The following is a 27,996-nucleotide window of genomic DNA, read 5'->3' as shown; positions in this document are numbered from 1 at the left end:
TCGGCGTTTCATCCCCTGCTGTGCTCATCTGATTCGTCCACTTACAGATCTACTCCAGGGAAACAAAAAGAACTCTACTCCTATTACATGGACTGAAAATGCATCCAGCTCTTTCGAGGCTGTTAAGACCCAGCTCGCACACGTCACCCTTCTTGTTCACTCAATACATGATGCTCCGCTCTGTCTCATGACAGATGCGTCAGATGTGGGAGTTGGAGCCGCATTACAACAGTGCGTTGACAGATCGTGGCAACCGCTAGCGCGCTAGCGTTCTTTTCACGCAAGCCTTCCTCCACCGATAGCAATTACAAGACTTTCGGCTGTGAACTCCTCGCTGCTTACATGGCTGTGCATCACTTCAGGCATTTACTCGCAGCTCGAAGCTTCTTCATCGCCACGGACCACAAGCCGTTGACGTTTGCCATCAAATCTGCCAGTAGAAAGTTTTCACCTCGTGAAAGTCGTCACCTCGCTTGTATCTCGGAATTCACGACTGATATCTGGCGCGTGCAAGGGTCTGCGAACGCTGCCGCCGATGCGCTCTCTCTACTAACACTACCCGCATCCTGCCCCGCATCGCCAACAACTGTAGATTTCAGCGCCCTCGCTGCAGCGCAAGCTCAAGACGCAGAAATCGCTAAGCTTCGCATGGTCTCTGGAACGGTCAAGGTTCGCCAAGTTATCCTTCTGTCCTCCACTGTTCCCATTTTCTGCGACATGTTGACTGGCAACCCCAGACCTCTTGTTTCCAGTGATTTCCGTTGCGCTGTCTTTGATTCCCTGCACGGCCTCTCGCATCCTCGTGTACGCGCCACGCAACACCTTATCACCCGGTGTTTTGTCTGCCGGGCATCAACAAGGACATTCGTGGGTGGGCTCGCAGTTGTCTGAATTGCCAGCAATCCAAGGTCCATCGTCATACCTTGTCTCCGTATGGTTGCTTCCCACCACCTTCGGACCGTTTCGACAAGCTTCATGTTCACATCCTAGGACCATGGCCTCCATCAGATGGAAACATCTACCTGCTGACGTGCATTGACCGTTTTACTCGGTGGTCAGAAGCATTTCCCATTCTCGACATCAAAAGTGAAACCATCGCTAAAGCTTTCCTTTCGGGATTGGTGTCACGTTTCGGCGTTCTATCTACCATCACCACCGATCGAGGTAGACAGTTCCAGTCATCCATTTACAAAAAGCCCATGGCCTTGCTAGGAAGTTCGCAGATTCGCACCACAGCATACCACCCCCTCGCAAGTGCCAAGGTCGAACGTTTCCACCGGACACTGAAGGCATCTTTGAGGGCACAACCCAACACTGGACAGTTTCTGTGCCTCTTGTTTTGCTTAGCTTTAGTGCAACGTTAAAGCAGGACATCAAGTGTACACCTGCTGATCTAGTCTATGGTTGGTCGGCCCGTCTTTCCGGAGAACTCTTCGACCATACATCACCCTCGCCTTGTCCCGACCCATCCGAGTATGTGGTGCAGTTGCGCTCCACTCTGCGCAATCTTTGTGTCCCGCATCCTCACCCACGACACGGTGAATCGCCCTACATCCCTCCTGACTTGGAGACGGCAACACGTGTGTTTTTCTGTCGCGACGCAGTCCGCAAGCCGTTGCAGCGCCCTTACGATGGCCTTTATCGCATCATCAAGCACAATGGCAAATTGTATACGCGTGATTTGCACGGGCGCCACGACACCGTCTCTATTGACCGCCTAAAAGCAGCCATCGTTGAAGACCAACTGCCCCATACAATACCAGACCTTACCTCCCCTCTCATACCCGTCGCCACTACTTCGTTGCATCCGCTGACCCCTTCCACGGCTACAACCAGCAAGCGCTGTTCCGCATCGTTCAGACTCCCGACGTTCACCGCGCCCATTCACTGTAGCAGCCCATGTAGCAGCACCAGCAACGCGCAGAACTGTTGTCGACGCCATACGCGTTTTCCCCGCGTTAACGCGCACGGCGTCCGTCACTATTGCCGGTGCCTCTGGCGGTGGCTCGGAGGTTTTCCACCAGATCAGCACTGGACATTCGTCGAGCAGCGTCGGAAGTCTTTGCCACCTTCTCGCCTAGCAACGTTTCTATATAAATAAGTTTTATTGCGATAGCAATTATATGGACACTCTAAAGCAGATTTCTGCCGTCGGCGTCGCCGTCGCCGTCGCCGTGAGGTTCCGTATGACGTCAATGGAGATGAAATCGTCGCCTGCGCGCCGAACGCTGTATGTGCGAGTGACCGGGTGCGAGGGGCGCGCGCTTTAACGGGGAGTGAACGCACGGCGGAGAACCAACGCGCGTTCTGCGCCGTGCTCGCTTAAGGGCTGCAGAATTAGGCGTCTCTTTCCTCCATTACAATCACCATATATGTAGAGCAAACGCGCCTTCTTCCGACGCGCGAGAGGCCGTGGGGGAGGGGGGGGGGAGGCGACGTTTAGCTGCGGCACCAAGTGCCTATTTATATCAGAGGCTCCGGCAACAGTCACCAACGCCGCACGCATTTTGAGCGAACGCGGGCAAAACGCCGACGGCGTGGACAACAGTTCTGCGTGTTGCCGGTGCTGCTGCATGTCCAAGTTTATACAGCTGATAAAGCTAGTATCATTACTCCGTATAGCTCTCTACAAATTTGCTATCGCAATTGATGCTTCGCCTTTCAGGTGAAACTGCGACAACTTTTAGGGGCGAAGCTCCTTATGGCGGCACCCGTTCCGTCCCCGTCGAAGTAGTAGTGTGTAACCAGCCTGAGAAAAATGAGAAAAAAATTCCGAAGTTGTGTCCGTAGCGCGGAATCGAACCAGGGACCCCTCGCTTCCGAGCGCGCGGCGTTAGCCCACTACGCCACGAAGCGGACATGGACAAACGCACCACGATGGCTATAAATACCCAACATTAACGAAAGGCCGCGTTTCTAGCGCGTTTCTAACGCGTTTGTGCTAGCGCGTTACGGCCCGTGTAAGAAGCTGGTGTAAGACGCTGTGGCCACTCCACCTTACCTTCAACGCGTTTCGAACGCGCTGCCCAAAGCGGTGGCAAGTCAAGTTCAAGTCGAGGAGCGTTTATGAATACGGGGGGTATACTCTCTCAGCAGTCATGTGATGGCGTCGGCAAACGCGGTGCACGTTCCGGCATGTGTAAGTGGCTGCGTAAGACGCTGTGGCCGCTCCCCCTTACTAGAGAGTACTGCACGTTTCTAACGCGTTTGTGCTAGCGTCCCCTTAAGCGGGAGATCCGATGATTCCATCCGGAGCTTCGCCCACTCATCATCATTCACCTCGTGGATCTGCTGTCATTTTTTTTTGTTTGTAGATGTGTGCTTACTCGTGCTTAAGCAACTTCTTCTCATGCAACACATGCGCGCTACATCTACACTGGTTTCGCCAATTTCCTCCAGGTGAGCGATAGTCGTGCCCTTGTTGACTGCTTGAAGTCCTGGCTGAAGTTGGTCAACATCGCTTTCGCCTTTCCTCCGTGCAGTCGAGCGATCCCTCTTGCGATGCAAGTTTCGCGGTCGTGGAGTAGATGTTGATTGCCCTCGAGGACGCCTTCTACGTCTGCGGGTGTTTCGGTGCCGACGGAAATGCCAATGCTGCAGCGAGGCGGGATGCTCCCTTGATTATCGAGCACACTCAAGGCGTGGTGACTACGAGAGCTCTCCGGAGTTATCGCGGTATCTTCGGATAACGTTATCAACTTCGACTTCAGGTCGATTATTGCGCCGTGTTGGTTCAGGAAGTCCATGCCGAGAATGACGTCTATAGTGAACACTGTTGGAGGATAACGAACGTCGCAGCGTAGCTCCGGTCATGAACTGTAATTCTTGCCGTGCATATTCCAGTCGGCGTTATGAGGTGTCCTCCAGCTGTCCCGATTTGAGGGCCTATCCATGTAGTCTTGACTTTCTTTAACTCGGCACATCGCGTCGTCAGGTCTTTTTTCTGCGTAGTCCTTGCTTCCAGGCGTCGTCAAGAGGGCGACGTCTCGTGGGTATATGCTGTCGGGATAATTGTTTCGGCGCCTTCGTCGGTGGCGGAGGATCTTCGACAGTTCGACAAACAGCAACCGCACCTCCATCGGTTGCTGCTTTTAGTTTTCCGGATATGGGCTGAAGGACCGGCCCCGAGCTAGGCCAGTGTATGGTCGGCGCTGTGGCGACAGGTAGCGGCCTGTTGACGGCGAACGGGACGTCGAGTGTTCCACTGAGTGGCGACGAGGTAGTCTGTGATATCTCGTGGCCATTCAACCAGCTGTGGGTGCGGTGCAATGACGGCGTATACCCTCGCAGTCCCAAGTCGCAGTATCGGTATCGGTGGTACACATGGCCGGCTTCTCCGCAATGGTAGCAGAGCGTGCGGCGTTCGGGAGCACGACAAATGTCTGTCTTCCTCGGGGCGTTTCGCTGGCCGACGTGTGAGCGGTTTGGCGATGGCGGCGTCTGACGACGGAATCGTGGCGTCGTGGGGCCCTTGCGCCAGCGTGGACGGATAATCTGGCCGCGGGCGACGGTGGCGTATGTCATCGCACTGACAAGCATACATACACCTCCACCGCGACCGACAACATGGTTTACATTGAAAGCTGAAAACAGTTGTAGCTGAAAACAATCAATACTCAGCCATGACTCTGATATCATGATGACGTCAAATGAAAAGCCAAAGCTTTGTAGTAACTGTTCAAATTCCTCGCGTTTGTTATTTAGAGACCCCGCACTTATGTGAAAGCACTTCAAGGGACTATGATTGATCCACTCAGATGGTACCATTTTGCGCATGTCACGAGGTAATGTGTAGGTAGATGAATCCATAACAAACACTGACAAATTTTATACACCGAATACATCAACCCGAGACAAACTGTGGCAGTTCGCTAGTATCGACAATTACGTGCGCTCTGTCACCTTCTTGTTTTCGAATGAACACTTTGCCATTGGCATGCCAGACAAACCGGTGCTCACTCCTTCGTAGTTGCGAGCAGTTATCGGGCTTTGCGGGTTAGGTTCTCAGAAATATAAAAATTATTCCGATGTTCCTTGAGCGCTTTCTTTTTCCTGAGCCATTCAGCTCTCTGACTTTGCCTTTTAAATCGAACAATGATTGCTTGAGGAATGATTCCCTTAGCCGGAAGCCTGTGACATGTTTCAATATCCCAGTTACAAATCTCAGGTACTTGAATTCATCTAGCTACATCATTAACCTTACTCAACAGTTCTTCGTGCTCTTGTAAGGAAGACCATGAAGCTCTAAACTTTTTTTTTCTGCTTCGTACTTCAAGTTCGTTTAGATCGGCGTTGAGTTGTTTCAGGTTATCTTCATCGTGCACGCATTCCACTCTATGAACTCTTTTGCGTAGGTCACCAAGTTCTTTGTCCTGACTGTCAAGGCACTTCATAATGCTATCAAAGTGATCCGACATGGTTTGTACCGACTGCTCAATGTGGTTCTCCTGCTGCCTCAGCGGCATCAGAGAGTCAAGTTTTCTGCTCAGCTCGGCAAATGCAGCAGCAACATTTAGATCTTCAAGGCTGGAGGCTGCGCTCGGCGGGCCACTGCGCATAGCACGAATTTTGCATGTAGGGCGGACGAATCCTTTGCGGAATGCAGCAGTGTTTGTTTTTGCTTCTAGAATGGTCTATTATACCGGAGCATACCTCAAAGTGATAGGAATAGTTGCAATCTTTGCATTTTAACATGCTATCAGTGGGACCAATCGGCTTGCTACAACAGAAACAAATGTCTGACTTGCGGCCACCCATTACGACAAATGCTGTATATAGGCAGCAAAACGACGGACTTGGCAGTAGCAGTGCCGCCATAATGAAGTGGGTGTAGGTAAAGAAATAAAAGTACACAAATAAATTCACATGCTTAAAAGGTGCGTCCGGTGCCTGTCGCAGCTGCTGCCAGACTGCCGTGCTGGAGAGCGACGCATCTTCGTTGTGCTCACGTGAGGCACACGGTTGATGGCACAGCAAGGCTTCGGCAGGTAAATCCTGTACAGGTGAATAAAACTTGAGAAGCACTTGAGAAGCATTCCGAGCGGGAAAGGGGCGTGAACGAATGCGTCAGCGGGACAGGAACCAACGTGATGCACACGGTTGATAGCACAGGAAGGCTTCGGTAGATAAATCCTGGGAAAATAAATTCACCTAAAAGGTGCATCCGGTGCCTGTCACTGCTGCTGCCCACGCTCGCGGTCCCATAGCTCATGATGAATTATTCTGCTGAAGGTACTCCACTCCTCGGGGTTTCCCGGACACTCTGGCCTATAATTACTCACAGTCGGTTCCGGCTTTGCTGGGAACCGACTGCGCTAGCGTTTCTAATGGCCCTAGCTATGGAAGACGGCGAATCAGTACGTTGTCAGCTGTGCAATTTGCAAACGCCATAGGCAGTCAGCGATGCCTTGCAGCCAGTTAAGCCGCCGACCTTGTCCTTTGAAAAAGTTGGTGTCGACTCGCTAGGCCCCTTCCCCAAGTCTACTACCGGGAGTCGCTGGATTATTGTGTGCGTGGACTATTTGGCCCGGTATACTGAGACGGCGTCGCTAGCTTCGGCTACAGCAGCTGATGTTGCATCTTACTTGATGTACTCCGACATTCGCTGTCATGGTGCTCCCCGCGTTCTGAATACTGATAGTGGACGACAGCTTACGGCGGACGCTGTTCAAGAACTACTATACGTCGTTTTGGATCTGATTAGCGACTCTCTACGCCTTACCACTCGCAGACAAACGGCCTCCTTGAGCTCACTAATTATACTATGACCAACATGATTCACATGTATGCCTCGACAGATCACAAAAATTGGGATTCTATTTTACCATTGCGTACGTACGCTTACTATATACTGGCACGCACGAAATCACCGGCTATGCGCCTTCTTTCCCCTCTGCGCTCGCCGTCCCCATAGCTTTATCGATACCATCCTCCTTTGGTCCCCACATGATGACTATTCAATAGGCCAGACTTTATGTCGTGGTAAAGTGGCGCGTCGACTCGGCACTCTTTCCTCTCAGGATCGTGTCAAGGCTCGTTATGACGCTCGACATACGCTCATCATATTTGCTCCTGCGGACTTTGCTTGGCTTTCGACACCAGCACAGAAAATGGGGCTGTAGGCGAAATTTCTGTCAAGACAGACCGGCCCATGCACAGGCCATACTGACAAGTTGCGTGACGTGACATACGTCATTGCAAGGGTAACTTCGCATAACCGGCGGTCACGTAAAACGTAAGCCCGTTCACGTACCCCGACAGAAACTGTACCATTGCAAATCACCCGGAGAGCTTCGTCTGCCCCCGGAGAAGTTGCCACGCTGCACGGCAGAGCCGAGGGACGAGGGAATGAAAGCAGTGCGCAAGGTGCAGGCCACCGCCTGTTCGCCTTGGAAGACCATCCTGCACCTGCGCTATGCTAACCATCTATGATCGTGTAAATAAACCCATCCCATTCCTTAGGATATGCGTGTGTGTTTGTGAAGGAAGTATTTCTTCGGATCCGGTGTTTAATAAACTTAAAAGAAGTCCAGGCGCACGTAGACGAGCAAGAAGATTTAATTTCGACGTTTCGGCCGGGGTCCGGCCTTCATCAAGAGTGTGATTGCAAGCACACAGAGCTCCATTTATACAGTTTCTCTGTAACGAAAAAAAAAAAACGAAAACCAAGCACACGGTACCTGGTCTATGACCGCAAACACGTGGTCATTTAGTGACGTCATGCATGCCAACACGTACATTGACTCATGTCAAACTCAACGGAAATAGGAGAGAGAGAGAGAGATAAATCAACGTGACTACAAACTTCGGGCGCACATACAGTGGCGCTATAACGTGACTACAAACGTGCGCGTGCATACAATGGCGAGAGAAAAAAAAAGAAAAAAAAGAAACGTGGTACTTGGTTTATGACCACAAGCACGTGTACATCTAGTGACGTTATGCGTACCAACACGCACGTCGAGTCATGTCGAACTCAAAGAAAATAGGAGAGAGAGAAATCAACGTGACTGCAAACATGCGCGTGCATATAATGGCGTAAAAAAAGGAGAATAGCTAGGTAATTTGTGAGTAACCCACACATGAACAGGTGTAATCATTCATATCCACAAGGGAGGAACCACACAGTCAATGGAATGTAGGGGAAAGGCGTCACGTGGTAACAAAGGGTATGCGAGGGGCGGCAGCTGCGAGGAGAATGTTTATTTTGTTTATTGTTTGAGGTTGCTGCAACTTTTGTATGACCACGCAGACGGCGGCCAGTGCACCCCCATTGGCTATGGGACACCTGTACTTTGACCTCCACTGACCTCTGAATTCCATGATCTGTATTCTATTGCATTATTTGCACAAGTGGCATTCTTTGTATTCGTGGACAAGCTGTTTTTTAGACAAAATATATGTGTGTATCAAAAGTACAATAAAAGATAAATGAAAAATTATATGACAAGGCGAAGTAATAAGCATCAACATAACAGAAGGGCAAGAAGAATTTGTACTTAATGATGCAGAAATGTACATATCACTTTATAAACATGCCATATCATATATGCATATATAATCGCTAGGAAATGCATAGGCAACAAGGAAAAATGTTCATTGGAACACCAAACAAGTGGTAATCATTGTGTTTGCGGGTAAACTGTCTTTATACAAAGTCTATGCGTGTATGAAAAATGAAGTAAAAGATAAATGAAAAGTATGTGACAAGGTGAAGTAATAAACATCAACAAACCAGAAGGGTGAGGATAATTTCTAATAAATGAGGTGGGAATATATACATCACTTAATAAATATGCCACATTACACATGTCGTATATAAATCGATTATATACGACATGTGTAAGCGCTTTAAGACTGGGCTGTCGTCGACTGCGCCATTGTAATGCGAGAAGCAGACCGCCGGCCGTCCGCGAGTACGTCTGTTTTAATCTGCCTCGTCGTGTTCTGTGTCTGTCCGCGCCCGCAGTCCGAGCCTCAGTGCGTCTTTCTCATCATTACAGCATATATATATTATAGTGAAGAAGAGGGACGATGCAGTGGGGCATCCTTACCAGCCCTGTCTAGTGGGTCAGTCTATCCAGCGCATCGCTCGGCCGCTCACGCTCGCGGTTCCTTGAACTGATCCAACGGTTGGCCCTAACGCCTGTGTGCAATAAACGTCTTTACAAGTAGTGAAGGTGTGGGGTATAGTCAGGGGCGAAAACGACAATGTCGTCAAGATAACACAAACATGTGTGCCACTTTAAGCCTCGAAGAACTGTGTACATCATGCGCTCGAATGTCGCGGGCGCATTAGAGTCCAAAAGGCATGACGTTGAACTCGTACAAGCCGTCGGGCGTGATAAAGGCTGTTTTCGGCCGATCGACTTCTTCCATAGGCACTTGCAAATACCCGGAGCGCAAATCCAGAGATGAAAAGAACTCGGCTCCTTGCAGGCAGTCAATTGCTTCGTCTATGCGTGGCAGAGGATAGACGTCCTTGCGAGTGATCTTGTTAAGCCGGCGATAATCGACGCAAAACCTGACAGAGCCGTCCTTCTTTGTAATAAGGACGACAGGCGAGGCCCACGGACTTTTCGAGGGTCGAATTACTTCGCACTTAAGCATGTCGTCGACTTGCTCGTTAATCACATGACGTTCGCTGGCAGAAACGCGATGCGGGCGTTGTCGCAATGGTGGGTGAGAGCCAGTGTCGATGTGATGCGTGACAGTTGAAGTCCGACCCAGGGAAGCTTGTCCCACGTTGAAAGACGAACGAAATTCTTCCAAGAGGGACAGCAGCTGGGAACGCTGGGCCGCTGTAAGGGTTCCAGTGATGGAGGAACCAAATACATCTCTTGGCAATGCGTCTGATGCAGAAACAGCACTGAGCGTGCGGTAGGTTGTGCAATTCGGGTGGTCGGGCTCGTCGATAACTTGCACGTCGTCGATGGCTTCCACGGTACCAACGCATTCTCCTCGGAGCAGCATGACAGGGTATGGGCACGGGTTGCAAACGAAAATTGCGCTAGTGCCCTTGGTGATGTCCACGGTCGCAAAAGGTAGCAACAGGCCCTTCGTTGCGAGTAAACAGCCAGATGGCGAAAGTAATGCAATGGCGTCCGAGAGGCCACTGCAATGCATGGACACGATCATTGAGGCGTTGGGAGCAACCTGAGCGTCGGCTTCGACGATCAGTTTCCTGGAAAGCGACGGAGCGTCAGTGGGCGTCAAATCTAGCAGCGGCGATAGTTCTATTTCGGCCCGTTCGCAATTGATAACGGCATTGCGGCGCGAGAGAAAATCCCAGCCGAGGATGACATCGTGAGAGCAGGAGGAAATGATGAAGAATGTTATGTCGTAAACAACATCCTCAATTTCTACACGAACAGTTCAAGACACCAAGGTTCGAATATGTTGAGCACTGGCAATTCGAAAGGATAGTCCGGTCAGGGGTGTCGTGACTTTCCGAAGTAAGCGGCAAAGTGTAGCGCCCATAACACATACGGCTGCTCCAGTGTCCAGCAGTGCAGACGGGCGGACACCGTCGACAAACACGTCTATCACATTGGATGGGCGGCAATGAGGACTTGTGCACTTCGACGTTGTCGCAGCCCTTGCCTCTTGGACTGCGACTGTTAGTTTTCCTCATCCCGAGGGGCGGCACGAGGCCGCATCGGCGATAACGAGCGCCGGCGTGGAGATGGGGAACGGCGGGTAGAACCATGGGCAGGAGTTTCACGGCGCCGAAAGGGTTCACGAACCGGTTCGTCTATTTCTCCTTGCTGTTTAGTGCAAACGTTTATTTCTCCGATTTGTAAGTGAACCAGAACGATATCGGAGCGCGTTAAACCCGAACCCGAACCAAACTCGTGTTCGGTTCTCGGTTCGGCACTCTGGTTTGCAGATTTAGATACTGTGGGGGAGTGATCAGGAAGGACAGGCCCCCCTCTTCTTCCGCCGCCCTCTACCCATGTGCCGACAGGGCACCGCTACCCATCTACTGGTTAGCGGCTCTGTTCATTGTAAGGCTGCGCAATGAAACAACGAAAGCTACCGAAATAAAATAACTACAACAAAGGTATGCCCTGAAGCACACAATTTCTAAAGAAAAGTGAATAGCTGTGATGAAGCGATTAGCTATTTGCTTAAATCGGCAATAATCGTCGATGGTTTCCGCACAATTTCTTTAACAGACGCTTTCTTTGCCACCTCCTCAGATTGTCCCATTGCTGCAGCTGCTGGTTGTTGTCTTGGTGAGCACGTGTGTCACACTGAAGGTATTGCGCCGTTGTTCTCATGCCTACTTGCTCCTGGCTACTGTCTTGGACGATGGCCCGGTGCCAGTCATAATGCAAATAAATACCGGATATAATGCGATTTTGAAGCAGCCCGCGGCGGCAGGTGATGCGTGTAAGCGCGGACGTGAGCTCCAACACCAACAAGCAGTAGTTGTCCTTCCCTCGTCGTAATTCCATCGCCATCAGTCCATCGGCGTCATGCCATCATGGTCCCTCCATTGTCATTTCGTCGTTGTGATTTGACTGCTGTTTCCGCTGATTCCACTGATTCCACTTATTCCACTGATTCAACTTACGTATTCCACTTATTACACTTATTCCGCTGATTCCACTTATTCCACATACGCTCTAGCCTACCAAAACTTGAATCGCACAAAAACTAAGATGGCGGATCAGGTCATACGGGGCGCTTACCAAGCGGTACTAGGCTTACCGGTGAACACCTCAAGGGAAAGACTACTTGACACAGGAGTTTACAACACCTTTGAAGAGCTCAAGGCAGCATTTCTGATAAATCAGACGGAACGCCTATGTCTCACAGAAGCAGGACAACAACTACTGACTGAACTAAAGTACCCGATGAGATCGCAATACTGCAGTGACCGAATCCACCAGATCCCAAGCCACATCAGGAAGCAAATACAAGCCACACCGATACTAAAGAACATGAATCCCGAATACCACAAAGGCAGAAGACAATCCTGAGCCAAGCAATTTATCAAAAGCTTTGGGAATAATCAAGAAGTGCAATTCACGGACGCCGCTCGGACCATCAGAGGACACGTCATAGCAGCAGTTCGCAACACGCAGTGAAAAAGAGCCGATATAACGGCCTCATAAACACAACATGCAGAGCCACTGCCGAAGCCTCAGCAATAGCTACGGCAATCAAACAGAGCGACAGCGCTGGGCACTCGACACTGGTTATCTCCGACTCTCAAACAGCATGTAGAATGTACGTATATGCAAGGTAGATTGCCACGGATCGTGTTAAGAATCGTAGGCGACGCACTCCAAGAAGAACATGCAATCATATGGTGTCTAGGACACGAGGGCATCCCAGGCAGTGAGAGGGCACACTCCCTAGCTCGAGAACTCACAAACCTAGCAGGGGACCACAGCCCTTGCCATGATAGTCCACTTACGGCGCGAGACATCCTCGAGCACCAACGTCGCACAAGAGAGCGCCTTGATCCCCCCGCAACGCATTGGCAACGGGGCGTACAAGAAGCCCGCGCATACAAAGAATACTAACACACACACTATCCCCCCTTAGGAAGAGCACACCACATGAATTCCACACTACATGCCGGCGCTTGTCGATGGTGTGGTGCGTGGCCGTCACTACTTCATGTAACGTGGGAATGCACGAATAGACCACAGGAAGCAACCTCGCGTCAGATACTTACCTATAGTAGGGAGCCGTGCGAGATCCTCCTCGCCCGGCCGGAGGTCCAAAGGGACCAGGCGCAGAGGGTAGCCAGGATCACTGGTGTCCTGGAATAAGGACCCACCCATGCACCCGCGCCCTTTCGCCCAACCCCTTCCCTTATTCCCCTTCTCCCCTCCCTCGATAAATAATAGAGTTCTAACAGCGAAGCTGTTTAAGCCAACCGTAAAACGTGCGCATTTCAAGAAAAGCCAGCCGCGCCGTAACCATGGCAACCAGCTACGCCGCAGCTGCCTACCAGTGCGTTGCCTAGCAACCACCTCGCGGAGTGTTGCGCGCTATGCTCGGGAGAGAGAAAGAGAAAATGAGAGCGAGAGAAAGAGAGAGAGAAACAAATTGTAGCAGCATCAACGAGGCAACGCGCAGGGGTGCTGCCGACGCCAAGGGCTCTTGTCCGATGGCCGTTTCCCCGCATTAGCGCCGAACGCCCGCGGTGTCCATGACTGCAGCAGGCGCCTCTGGCGGCGGCTCGGCCGAGCAGCCACCCGCTGCGCGCTACTGCGCATACGCCGCGACGTCATCCTGGTGTTTTGTCTGCTGCGTGCCGCCCGTACACTGTGCATAGCTTTCGCCCCACTTCCCCCACGCCGCAGCTTGTCTGACGTCACGCTTTCCACCTTGCAGTAGCCGAGTTCTGCCGTGCCGCAGCTGGCGATAAGCCACGCTCAATCAACTAGGTTCCGCCTTGGCTATGCCTGAGTTGAGCTTGGTTATGCCAGGTATCTCTTAGGTTATTTATTTATTTATTTATTTATTTATTTATTTATTTATTTATTTGTACATACTGCAGCCCTATAGCAGAGCTATTGCAGGAGTGGGTGAATACAAGGGTGAACAAAAAATAAGTGAAACTGAACAAAGAATCTTACAACATTAGCAAATTCAAATATTAGTACAACAGGTAAAGCACTGGAAAATCATTTTCTTCAATAGAGAAAGCAGCGAAACACTGAAATACATACGCAAAGCATAAATCAAACGTAACTCAAGCAGTTACACACGCCGGTTTTCATAAAGAGCACTTTCGAATTCGCTTATTGAGAGTGAACGAAGACAGCCGGGTAAGGAATTCCATACCTCTATAGTGCGGGGAAAGAAGCTGTACTTGAAAGTACATGTACGGACATAGAAAGGGAAAAGATTCAGCTCGTGGAAATTACGTGTAGAAGAAGGCTAGGCGAAAGATAAGCAAACTGTGTTCGAAGTACGACAGAACGTGTTAATGATGTTGCGCAAAAATTTTAAAGATTCCACGTCACGACGCACGGAAAGTAATGTTAGGTTCACTGAAGGGAGGGCTGACGATGGCGAAAACTAGTGGTCATACCAGCGAAAAATGAAGCGGACGGCTTTTTTTTAACTGCTTCTAGTTTGATTATGTTGTTTTGGTTATGGGGTGGCCACACTGTGGCGGCATAATCGATAATGTGGCGAACAAGTGTTTTATACATTAATAGTTCAGTATCCTTTGGAGCCTTCTGCATAGCACGATGCAGGTATCCAAGTTGTTTTAATGCCTTAGAACATGTTTGATCAATGTGTGCAGACCATGAGGAATTGTGAGTAAATGTTACGCCAAGGTATTTATATTGTCGAACTATATTTAAAGATGATCCATTCAAGGAATATGTCGCAATTACTGGCGCGGCTCTTTTTGTGAAGGTCAAAACAACGGTTTTTTTTAATTAATGTTCATTTTCCATTTTTCGCACCAACACCGCAGGAGGCAAAGGAATCGTTCAGTCGCTTATGATTAGTCGCAAAATCAATCACATCGTATAAGACGCAGTCGTCGTCATAAAGACGAATGCTGGAAGAAACATTTTTGGTAGGCCGTTGCCATAAATTAAAAACAATAAAGGACCCAGGACTGACCCTTGAGGAACCCCAGAACCTACCTCAAGAATTGATGACCTTGCGGAACTGAAGTCGACGTATTGGGACCGGTCAGAAAGGAAACTAGCAATCCGGTTATCCAGACGGGAATTCTTTTGTACGGCATTTAATTTTTGCAAGAGGTGAGAATGAAGTACTGAATCGAACGCTTTAGAAAAATCAATAAAAATAGCATCAATCTGTTTACCGAGATCTAATTGGTAAGCAATGTCATGGGTGAATTCGGTTAATTGCGTGATAGTGCTGAAACCACGTCTAAAGCCATGCTGAACATTAGTTAGAGTATTATTCGACTCAAGGAAATCGATGATGTGTTTGTAAACAATATGTTCCAGCTTTTTGCACGAGTGAGAAGTTAAAGAAATTGGTCTATAATTTGATAGGTCTGTCTTGTCACCGGTTTTATATAAGGTTATTACTCTTGCAAGCTTCCAGGATGAAGGAACGATTCCGGTTTCAAGAGACTTATTGAATATAATTTCAAGATAGCGTGATGTCCATTGCGAATAACGATTTAAACACGAGTTCGGAATACCATCAGAGCCATCAGATTTTTTTATGTCTAACTTTAAAATCAAATTGGGGATGCCATTAACATTAGCTGAAATGTCGGGAATGGAATAAACTGAATGATTATCGAAAGCCGGGCTGATGGGAGCATCGTTTGCGTAGACAGAATAGAAATGTGCATTGAATGCATTGGACATGCGCACAGGATCATTTACACTTTCATCATTAATAGTAAAGGAAGATGAAGAATCTGTAACAGGCATGGCGGAACGCCAGAATTTCCGAGGATTATTTCTTAGCAATCCTGGCAGCTCGACATGAAAGAAAAAATCTTTGTCTAAATTCATTTTCAGATTTAGTTCCTCTTTGGCAGATGTGAATCTAGTAATGGCATCGGGGTCGTTACTGCGTTTTGATCGTCTCAGCCGTCTAACGCGGCGTGATAATTGCAAAAGTTCTCTCGTCATCCAAGGGTTGGCACGATTCTTTTTCTTACTTTTTAACGGAACAAATCGGTTAATGCAGAGCTTTGTAATGCTTTCAAATTCTAGAACTAGTGTATTCACGTCACAATCTTTACTGAGTATGCAAAATGATTCGAAGCCTTCTGATAAAACTTCAAGAATAGAAGTATCATCAGAGCGATTAAAGTCGAAAAAAGGTTTGAATTTCGGTACGCGGTTTACACATTGTGCAACTGAGCGATATAAACACGGCCTTGTGATCTGAAATTCCGTCAATAATTTCACATTCGGACAATTTATCAACAAGGTCTGAGCTAATAAACACTAGGTCAAGGAGTGCGTTCTGTCTTGTTGCGCCATCAACCACTTGTGTGAGCCCAAATGATAAAGAAAAGTTAATCAGTTCGCTACCTGTAACAGACCGGACTATCTGCTGTCTGCATTCGTCCTCGGCGATATCGCCTTGTCCTCCTCTCCCCCCTTCCGTCTGCTTTACCTTCCTCCTGGCTTTCGTTCGCCCTTCCCCGCTGGGAACACGGCTACTTAACCGCGGCAAATAAACGGCTGGGGGTCTTTTCGTCTTGGCAAGGCCCAGCCAAATGTTGATCGTCGTTTCGCCTGTCAGTCAAACGTTACATGATGTCAGAAGTGGGATCTGACGTACTAGATGGACGTCGTAAAGCCCCCGGAACCGCTGCACCTGTCCGGCAACATCAGGAAAAACTGGCTGGTGTTCAAGCAGAAGCTGCAGCTGTTCATCACCGCTACGGAACCGGAGAAGCCCCGCCCATCGGCCGTAAAAGCAGCGATTCTTCTGAGCACCGCGGGGGACGAGGCGCTCGATGTCTACAACAACTTCTCGTTTGCCGCAGGTGAGAACCGAGAAGATTATGACACGTTAGTGCGGAAGTTTGAAGAATACTGTGTCGACCAGGGTAATGAAGTCTACGAAAGGCACATTTTTCGACTGCGAACACAGGAAGAGGCCGAGCCTTTTGAGCGGTTCCTACGGGACTTAAAAAAGCAGGCAAAGCTGTGCAACTTCGGTTCACTTGAAGAATCTATGATCAGGGATCAAGTGGTTTTTGGCACAAATAATGCAAAACTTCGAGAAAAGTTGCTAAGTGACAGACTTAAACTTGCAGAAAGCAGAAGAAATTTGCAAAGCCGCTGAGCTTTCTGCCCTTCAGAGCGCAGCATGGTCAAAGGAAAGCCTGCACGTTGACTTCACAAATCGCACAAACCGCACGAAGTTTGCGAATGCAACTCGTTGTCGAAATTGTAACAAGGTACATGCCCCCGAGCGGTGCCCGGCATATGGGAAAACTTGTTATGCATGCAAGAAACGAAATCACTTCGCCGCATGCTGCAACAATGCTCGCAGGATAAACGAGGTGCACAAATTGGAAGAAGGCGACGAAAACTTTGACATCTTGGGCATCAGCATTTGCGGCGTCACCGGAGCCATAGGAGCGGATTGGGTGGTTCGCGGCAAAATAGCCGGTCTGGAGATACAATTCAAAGTAGATACCGGGTCTCAGGCAAATTTGCTGCCCCTATCCCTGTTCAACCGAATTGCCAACGCAAGCACTCCGCGTAAGAGCGCGGCCGTCCTCACAGCATACAACGGCAGCGCAATCAAGCACGTTGGCGTGGCAACCGAAGATCTCGAGATAAGCGAAACGCAGCATTCCGTCTCGTTCTTTATCGTGAAAAAGGGGCGCCAAGCTATCCTTGGCTTAAAGGCATGCCAACAGTTTGGTCTGATACCGGCGACTTCGGACGCTGTGAATTTAGGCTATACGCGAACGGAATTCCAGCTTGCCTTTCCTGACCTCTTCAGCGGCACCGGCTGCGTCAAGTGACCCTACAAAATGGTGCTACGAGAGGATGCCGTTCCAGTCGTCCAACCTGCCCGCAGAGTACCCATAGCATTGAAAGGACGCCTGCGACAAGAACTCCAAAGAATGAAAAAGGCCTCAATCATCGTCAAGGTGGATGAAACAACCGATTGGGTAAGCCCCCTGGTTGTTGTGCACAAGAAGGATGGTACGCTTCGCATTTGCATGGACCCGAGAGCAGTGAACAGGAGCATTAAGCGGGAGCACTATCCTATGCCTTCACGAGAGGACATAGAGAGCGAACTGGCAGGAGCAAAATACTTCTCCCGGCTCGACGCCAATGCCGGCTTTCATCAGATTCCTTTAGACGAGGCCACGTCACGAATATGCACTTTTGCGACACCATTTGGGCGGTACCGTTTTTTACGTCTTCCTTTCGGAATTTCATCGGCGAGCGAGGTGTTCCAAAAGACGTTAACAGAGATGTTCGAAGGGCTGCCGGGAGTGCGCGTCTACGTAGACGACGTTTTAATATGGGGCGACTCTAAGGAAGAACACCACGAACGCGTCACTGCTGTGCTGAGACGGGCACGGGAGGAAGGGCTAACATTTAATCCAGCTAAGTGTGTGTTGTGTACCACACAGGTTGCATTCCTTGGCGATGTTATAGGACGAGACGGAATTCGTCCTAGTCCCGATTTAATCGAAAGCGTCCGTGCCATGCCAGCTCCAAAAGATAAACAGGGTGTGCGTAGACTGCTCAGTGTCGTGAACTACTTTCGAAAATACCTGGCAGCATTGAGCGACAAAACAGCATTGCTTCGAAGCCTCGTTAAAGAGTCCTCGGTGTTTGAGTGGACAACAGCCCATGAGCACGAATGGGACCAGATCTGCGCAGCGCTTACAAATCCCCCGTTGTTGGCTCTTTTTGATGAAAAAAGGAACACAAAGATAACGGCGGACGCCTCGGGAACGGGTATCGGTGCTGCATTATTGCAAAGACACGGGGATGACTGGCGCCCAGTGACCTACGCGTCAAGGGCGCTGACGCCGAGTGAAGAAGGATACGCCCACATAGAAAAGGAAACACTTGCAATCGTTTTCGCTTGTGAAAAATTTCATCAGTTCGTATATGGACGAAAGATTACGGTTGAAACTGATCACCGGCCATTAATTGCGATTGCCCAAAAGAACATTGGAGATATGCCACCCAGACTGCAACGGTTTTTCATCCGTCTGATGAAATTTGATTTTGTATTGCAGTTTGTACCTGGGAAGGACCTGTTACTCGCAGACATGCTGTCCCGGGCCGCACTACCAACTGGCGGAAGTGACCAAGTCGAGGACGTGGACGTGCACACAACGCAAGTAGTCTCCAGAATCATAAGCAAAGCGACTATGGTGCGACTACAAAAGAATACCCTTGAAGATCCGCTTCTCAGCCGCACTATGAAACAAATGGAAGATGGCATGGCAATAGACGGCGTACTGAAGCCGTATGCGGAAGAGCTATCCGTGGTCAATGGAGTGATTCTCAAGGGTTGCAAAGTGGTTGTGCCTAAATCAATGCGTCCGGAAATTCTTGAGCGTATTCACGAAGGCCACTTGGGTATGAACAAGTGTAAGGCTAGAGCTCGTAGATTGGTTTTCTGGCCGGGAATGAGCAGTGACATTGAACAACGAGCGCGAACTTGTAGCGTATGTCGAAAGTACGCCTACAGCCAACCGAGTGAACCCCTCCTGCTACAGCCAACGCCCGACCGACCGTGGCGTCGCGTAGGAATAGACCTATTTACATTCGCTGGAGATCACTACGTTGTTGTGTTTGATGCCCATTCTAACTTTCCAGATGTCGAGAAACTGAGAGGTACCACGGCGGTGGAAGTAATCGACAAGATATCTGCTATCTTCTCTCGATACGGCATTCCCAGTCAAGTTTGCACCGACAACGGGCCTCAATTTGCATCGCGAGAGTTCGCGTTGTTCGTACACCGGTATGACTTCGAGCATATCACGTCAAGTCCCGAGTTCCCACGGTCAAATGGATTAGCCGAAAAGGGTGTGCAGATCGTGAAGCGTATTCTAATGAAAACCCACGAGTCCCGGGGTGATGTATGGCTCGGTCTGTTGGCGTATCGATCTTCTCCTCTTGACAGCGGTCAATCACCCGGAGAACTACTGCAAGGTCGCCGCCTGCACGCAACACTTCCTGAATACAATGTCGACGGAGGGATCCCCGTATTGAAACAGCGTCAGTCTTCCCGAGGCAGGCCACTACCACCCTTGGAAGCCGGAAACGTGGTCCGGATCAAACACAGAAGCTGGTCACGCCGAGCGAAAGTGGTAAAAGAGACTGCACCACGATCGTACGTGGTAAAAACAGAAGACCATGGCCTCCTGAGACGCAACCGACAGCACTTGCTGCAAACGGACGAAAACTTCGACGGTGAGGTTAGCGACGTGGGTAACGGTAACCCGCACCCCGACGCGAGGCACCCTGACGCACCCCGACGCGAGACGGAGTGCAGTGATAGACATCGAGGCAACATCACGCAGGGCAACCCATTAGGCAGTCACCAGGCAGAACCAGCTCATCCAGGTGAGGACTCCAACGCCACTCCAACGCCAGCGCAGCGAACCGAAGCGCCTTCACTACGGGCCATCCTTCCATCAAGTTAACGAGTGCAAATCAAATAAGTGTTTTGAAAATGTGTGAAGAGAAGATGTAACAGACCGGACTATCTGCTGTCTGCATTCGTCCTCGGCGATATCGCATTGTCCTCCTCTCCCCCCTTCCGTCTGCTTTACCTTCCTCCTGGCTTTCGTTCGCCCTTCCCCGCTGGGAACACGGCTACTTAACCGCGGCAAATAAACGGCCGGGGGTCTTTTCGTCTTGGCAAGGCCCAGCCAAATGTTGATCGTCGTTTCGTCTGTCAGTCAAACGTTACACTACCTAAAGAACTTCTATGCGAAAGTGAGGGCCAATGAATATCCGGTGTATTAAAGTCTCCCATTAGAATTAAACTATGTGCATGAAAATTGTGCGTGTTGATATAATCAGTTAGAAGAAAAAAGGTTATCGAGGGAGGAAGCAGGTGGATGATAGAAAACAGACTATGATTGGTTTTTTTTTTTTTTTTGCCCAGGAACAATTTACACCAGACAGATTCGAGATTTACTGGAGGAGAGATAACTGAAAACTTCAGGTCAGACTTGAAAAAAAGGGCGACTCCATCTCCCTTGCCAGTTTTGGCGTCTGATGGGACAGCTACATAGCCGGGTGCAGTGATTTCAGAGTCATACATGTGATCGTGACGCCAAGTTTCAGTGACGCCATTGAAATGAGGGGAATAGGATGTTACCAGAGAAAGAAACAATGGGAATTTATTCGCTAGACTTCTTGCATTCTAATTCAAGAAAGTGAAGTTGTAAGAATCGCGGGTCTGTCAATGTGAAGACGACGTAGCTGGGGGAGTGTTTGACAAGCCTGCAGAGAGACTGGAATTGTTCACTGGGGTGTTTGCAGCGAGACCTGAATCGTCGACTATGGCATTTTCTGTGTCATTCCACCAATAGCGGACATTATTTATGAAAACGCGGTCATAGCGTAACCTCACCACGGAACCACGGTTACGAAAAGAAGAGGTTGGTGTCCATAGCTTCTTGAGAATGGCACGCACGTTAGCTGAGAAATGCTCAGTAACATAAGATTTTGTTCCTTTAAGCTTTGAGACAATTTTCATTATCTCTGTCTTATTCCTGAAGTCTAGGACTCCTAATATAACGGGGCGCGATCTACCTTCACGTTTGGTGCCAATTCTATGACAGCGTTCAATTGGCGGGCATTCAATGTTAAGTTTCTCTGTGAAAGATTGGCGTACATTAGAAAAAAGCATGCTGTTGTTTCCACAATCATTTTCGTCAAGTCCATGCAAAATTATATTGTTGCGTCTGGAACGATTTTCAAGGTCATCGTTCTTTTTCATTAATTCCGAAACGGCCCGAGATAAAGAGCGTACATCGGAACCACACTGATCGAACGAGGTACTAGGATCGGCGGTGTTCTTTTCAAGGGCGGCCACACAGGGATTCCAGCGCGTCAAAACGCTTGTTGACAGTTTGCTGAAAAAGCTTGATGTCAGCGATATCACGAGCCATCAGTTTCTGCCCATTTCGGTCAGCATTCCCGAAATATTGTTCGAGTCATTATCGGTCTTATCAGTTTCAGATGAGCATGAAGTATCATCTGAGTTACTGGTATTACGAGTCCCCTTTCTCATAGGGCCAGGATTTAATTCTACATCACCGCTAAGTGCCAGCCTATTGACGCACTACAGTGCATGTATAAAACAAGACAGAAAGCTCTGTGGGCAAGAGAGCAGCAGCAAACAACGATCATCTGATCTAAAACAATGGGCGTGTTCAAAGTAACGTACCTGCACGACAAATCAGACGCGATTAAGCATCGTGTCGGCGCTGCTGCTGTCTGGCCCACTGACGAGCGATGCCGGGTCCAGGCCTTTTTAGCGTTGTGTCGATGACGTGATTGTCCAAGAGCATGCTTTGATTGGGCCATCCGATGACTTCACATATAAGTTGGAAGCAAGTGGCGCGAGGATAGGACTACTATCGCACTTGCGAAAGCTGTCACACGGGGAGGTGACAGGGCATTTCGGATGCAGACCATCCTACGCGGGCACAGGCTGTAGCTTCAAATGCAGCGCATGGTCAACGGACGGTTCCATTTCGCAGCATCTCGAGGAAAATACAGCGTTCAAGATTCCAGGTAAACAGCAAAGAAACTGTACGACAAATAAGACGCGATTAAGCATCGTGCCGGCGCTGCTGCCGTCTTGCCCACTCGATCGGCTAGCTTCGCTGTGTCTAGAACTTTGCGTGGATTAGTGCAAGCTTTGCCGTTTTTTTTTTCATCCATCCACTAATTATCACCATGCCTGTGTCGTCACGCCGTCGTCGTCATTTGGTCGTCGACATTCCACCTTCGTCAGCCCACTGTCGTCATGCGATCGTGTTATTCCAGCATCGTCATACCAATGTACTTATTTTAGCATCGTCATCATATTGTCGTCATTAGGTAGAGCTCCATAATCCTCTTGGTCACACCGTCGTCTTCATACAATTGGTAGATTGTAGCAACCGCACCACGTTGTCGTCACGCTGTCGTCTTCATACTGTTGTCGTCACTTCAGCGTTGCCACCCCATGGACGTCATGCCGTCGTCGTCACATCATGTTTTCTTTTTAGAGTGCAGCTCCTAAGCGCCCGTTCCTGCGGCGAGCGTCGGCGTTGTCATTCGTAACCGAGCCAACGAGCACAACAAAACATGAGAGCGAACGCGGCGCGCAGCGGGGGATGAAAAAAGCGGCGAGAGTCTAGAGGCGCGAGGAGGAAAGTGGAGAGGAGGGTGCAGCGGAACCGTGAGGTGGAAAGCGGAAGAGGATATGGCGAAAGCGAGAGAAAAAAAGTGTAGTGTGGCGACGGACGGCTACGAGATGACGTCAGTGTAGCGCGCGTCGTCGGGGTGGTGTGTCGTCGGCGGCTGCTGTGAATCGCGCCCACGCGCTGGTTCTCGCGATCTCCAGATTAGCGAGGCAGTCACGCCATACTTCGCTCCATTTACAACGTGCCGCAAGAGACAGATTGTCCACGCCACCAATATATCTCGAAATGAAAACACGTACAGAGCTGCGCTTTAGCGCATTAGCATTAGCGCATTTCGCATTGGCGAGTATCATAACCGTCGGTGAATTTTGATTGTCTTCATTTTTCCGCAGTGATTCTAGTGCCGTCATGCCATCGTCGCCATTTCACCGTTACCGTTGCTTCGTCGCTATACAGTCATCGTTATGTCGTCGTTGTCGTTTCGTCTCGCATGCGTGGCATATGCGTAATCGAGCACAAATCCTCTATGTTGAGCGAGGCGTTTCCCAGTGAAAATGTGTCCAACTTGGTAGTGTGGTCTCTACTTGGAAATGAACGCTAAGTATTAACAACGTTGTTCAGAAACACTAATAATACTTCCCTTAAACCGCTTCTCACAGCGCGTGGTATCCGCAAATTTTTTTCTTACAAATGTTACCAGGTTTCTGTGTCGCCAAACAATGTGGTCATGAATATACCTGTTTTTCTTAATTTTCTGACAGATGGACAAATGCTTTGAATTTGACCAGAATACGGGGAGCGTTTGCCTTCCTGTCGCTCCAGCGGATCCTGTGCGGAACCCGTCCTTAGAAGCCTACTGGAAAGTTCAAGAAAATGGTGAGAAAACAATGGCTTGCGTGACAGTATTGACGCGTGTACTTATTTATCCTTTTCGCGCGAACTACGTTTCACCCACTGACAAGTTAAGGTTATTGCTCAACGCAAGAGGCACCTGCATGATTTCGAATTTACTCGAGTGTCATCGTTGATTCTATTTGATGTATATGTTTTCGCCAAACCTTCTGTACTGAGATTGTATGCGCGAAACGATTACTGTTGTATTTTATGGAAGGTATGGGAGCACCAGCGATTACGCTGAAACCTTCTACGATTCATGTTTAAAAGCCGACGCGCAGCACCCGCCGATGAAATTTGGACTATCGACGAGTGTACTCGCCGAGTGTTACTTGTTTTGGTGGGTACAGGTTCGCCCAATAAACAGTTATTGACTTACGTTGCGTCAGTGTGGTTGCTCACCGTCTCTGCAACGTGTAACTTGGCAAAGGTGCTTTACCGTTCATGTGTCAAATACTACCATCAATCCATGATACCAGCCCGCAACGTGAAGACATCACCCCGGAGCATAGAGCTAGCCGCAGGCTACAAAACCTGCACCCGCAGCACTGATATCTGCCCGAGAGCACCAGAAAGGTCAAGTTCACGACAACTGCCGCGATGACAGCTCCACTAACTCTTGCAGCCATCGTCCTGCAAGCAGCCGAGGGAGACACCTGTTTTCTGCGGATCTTCGTCCGATGACCTGGCTCGAGACGTTCGAAAAGATCTCGACCTTCAACAACTGCAACGCCGAGGAGCAGCTGCGCCATGTATACTTCTACTTGGATGACGCCGCGAGCACCTAGTTCGAGAATCGGGAACCTACTTTAGCAACATAGGACATTTTCTGAAGAAAACTTCCCGGACGTCATAGGAAGAGATAGGGCCGAAGCACTTCTTGACGCCTGAGGTGTAACTCCCAAATGACAGCATCAGGATATTCACAGAGGAATGAGGAAATGACCGGTCTATTTCGCCGAGCCAACGCGGACATGACGAAAGAATAGAAAGTCCGCTTTTTTTTATTGCATTTCGATGGGGGCGAAATGCAAAAACACCCGTGTACTTAGATTTAGGTGCACGTTAAAGAACCCCAGGTGGTCCAAATTTCCGGAGTCCCCCACTACGGCGTGCCTCATAATCAGAACTGGTTTTGGCACGTAAAACCCCATAATTTACACTTTTTATTGCAATGTGTCAGTGGCTGGAATGGTACCGGACCCACCGAACACCCTCGAGGAGTTTCGTTCTAAATCCACCAACATCGAAAAGGCGCCCAGAAACACGGAACACGCAATTGAACCTCCGCACGCTCACGACAAGCCACGCCCAAGTTAAAACACTAGGCACCGACAATGTGCGCGAAACCAACAGAGCGGTCTTGCGGGAAGAGCTTCAGAAGCTGTTCCCTTTTTCGCATGATCGAGTTACTTCAATTGCTGATATTGTCCATGAAGACTTCCAGCAGTCACTAGGAGTCCCTGAGCTGCCGCAGCCTCAGCCAGAAGTGATGATCTACGCCGCTGTCCCCAAAGTGACATGCCCCTCCGTGCCCGCGTCGAGCCCCGCCGCAGTTACGTCGCCAGCCGCCGCCGCCAGCACCCCGCCCTGCCTATCCGCCTGGGAATGCGAGGGCCTTCCCCCACCCAGAGAGGTACTGCCAGCTCCCTCTGAAACGACATAGGAGACCTTAATACGGTCTCCAGAAGAAAAGCGACAAAACGGAATCATTGCCTGGGCAGAAGAGGTCGCCGCAGACAAGCGACCATCTACAACGCCATGTAATTTATCTTAATAAAGTTGTTTCCTCCATCGGCCCGCAATCGCCGCATGGAAGACAGACGTATGGCGCACTCCGAACCAACGCTCCCTATGCTATCATTGCGGAGAAGCCGGTCACGTCTACCGCCGTTAGCCATGCCAGAATTTGGGACTACGAGGCCTTGCCATCAATGCGCCGTGTCCACCGCTAGGCGAATGACCTCGAAATATCGCCGACTACCTGGCAGCAACTGTGTAAAGACCGAGACGATCTTCCCGTTCACCATTGCCTGGCAGCTACCTGTGGCCCAGCCCGTCGCTGGCCATTTGCCCATATCTTGAAAACTAAAAGGAGCAATCGATAGAGGTGTAGTTGCTGTTCGTAGAAATGCCGAACATGCTACGCCGCTGACAACGACGCTTTGAGATCCAACTCGATGGCGAAGCAATGACCAGCCGCCATCTAGACGAAGCCTCGAAGCCAAGCCCAGATAATGCCGACCCATCTTGCTTGCTCGAGCAGTCAAGACGTCTGCACTTTAGCTTGACAAGACATACGTGCAGACTGGACAAGCTATAGATATCAGGTAGTCAGCCAACCCAGCCTCCAATTCTATTTTAGTGACGTCTTGAAAACCCAACTACAAGCTGTACCATAGGCATTTCTAATTTATAGTTATTTTAGGTATGCATAAGCTTCCTTCAGTTGAACTTGGTCTTCTTACTCTCATGCAGATAATCCCTGTTGTTTAACTGCGGCAAAGGCGTATCCAATCTGAAAATATATGCTGCCGTGGGCCACTAACTTGCAAACAGCATGCGCACATGTTCAACTTAAATTTACATGCTTGGAACACGGCCGATTTTGCAAAGGCCAGATGACCTAGCTATAGCAACAAAATTTCATTTATCACCAGCTTTAAGTTCACCTCAACAGGCTCGACAGTCAAGATTTATCCGCAACATGAAAAAATATGTAGGCACTCTAATGGCTGCAATTGAGTGCAAACGCTAGCACGACTTCGTAGAGGAAATAGGCTTGAAAGGCAACAAATTTATTACACAGATGATCGCGAATACAGGAGAAGGGCTTCTCACTGCCTGAGATTGAGGACAAAGTTGCTTGACAAGAAAAGTTTGCTTACAGGACAGTTTACTTAAAAGACATTTAGACACAAACACAGCAACAGTTTGTGATGCTGCTAAACTGGCTAATGCATTTTATGAAGGAAGCGGAAGCTGGACATGACCAGCAGCAGTCTTTACATGGGAATATATCCATTACAATGCATACAAAATAAGACATGTGTTACCAGCAGCTTACCAGCAGACTTTATAAGCTGCTGCATGCATTATGTACGTAAAGTCGACGTAAAGATGCGTGCCAACAGCTGGTATCTTGGAACTATTTCCCTTCATATAAAATATTTTAAACATAGTCCCAGCGTTGTAGCGTGACATTCTTGAAGTTATGAAAAATGTGATCACGCAAAATTTACATGATAGCACAGGATGTTTCGTTTTCGATGTGATGGATGCTTGCTATATTTATAATAAATCAACGACTTTGAGAAAAACAAAAACATAACTAAATGCAGACGTCGGGTTATTTGAAAATGTGACGTCATACTATAATTCCGGAGCTTTTAAAATGAAAACAGGGCAAGATGTAGGCTGGTTTTGAAATATTTTACTTCGAACAATTATGACATGGCGACCGAAAATTGTTTCTCGGAGCACATGCATATCATTACTCTTCACATATGCATAGTCATGAGGAGATTTAGGCATTTGTGTGTTCGAAACATCTTGAAAAACATCATAAGGTGTCATTACAGATATTCGAAGACCCATACACTCGGAGGAAGTATATAAGTGACAAATGCATACGCATATTTCATACGCATGCCTTCGCTTACACATACATAAGCATATTGTAAAAATTGATTGATGCGTCCGCCTGTCAATTGCAAAACCAAGTAAAAATCTCATTATCTGTCTGGTTACATGCTAGTAAACGTGAGGAGCTTTAATAGGCATGTGTTTTGATGGCCCTTTTTCAAGCCGCCACACTGTAACTTTTCAAGTCAAATCGATTCAAGTCCAGCCTTCCTAGTTTACATTCCCTTTATTATTATAGCATTGGAGGTATTTGTTATGTAATGACAAACATAAATATAGCATACAGGCTGTCAGACAACACCAGGTCAGTAGACTATGTCCAACAGCACAATTCAAGAAGGGCTTTTGCAGAGCCTGGCATGGTCATAACTTGAACTGTGTGCAAATAACACCCCCCCCCCCCCCTTCCCCCTACCATAGCTGATTTCACTAAGAAGTCAGTATATCATTATCTGTATAAACCACAGCTTAAAGAGCCGGATACCCAGCTCTTATCACATCACAGAACCAATGTGCTGAGCACGCTCGGAGCACGACACGGTATTTTCAGTATGCAAAATTTATTCACGGGTTAGGCTGGTATTAGGTATTATGAACAGGCATTATAAAAA

At 48.9% G+C, this 27,996-nt stretch overlaps 1 protein-coding gene across 1 annotated transcript in view; it reads left to right on the top strand.

The window, feature by feature from the left end:
- LOC125947067 (serine proteinase stubble-like) overlaps positions 1-27,996 on the top strand; it is a 179,872-nt gene that overhangs the window by 88,387 nt on the left and 63,489 nt on the right. Inside the window, exon 3 of the mRNA XM_049671375.1 lies at positions 23,608-23,722. Within this exon, the coding sequence (XP_049527332.1) occupies positions 23,608-23,722 (115 nt within the window). The remainder of the gene's footprint in view (positions 1-23,607; positions 23,723-27,996) is intronic.

Source organism: Dermacentor silvarum, chromosome 7 (genome assembly GCF_013339745.2).
Source record: "Dermacentor silvarum isolate Dsil-2018 chromosome 7, BIME_Dsil_1.4, whole genome shotgun sequence".
In the NCBI taxonomy this organism is placed as follows: Eukaryota; Metazoa; Arthropoda; class Arachnida; order Ixodida; family Ixodidae; genus Dermacentor; species Dermacentor silvarum.
The sequence above is the reverse complement of the archived record's forward strand: the minus strand, read 5'-3'. Positions and strand labels throughout refer to the sequence as shown.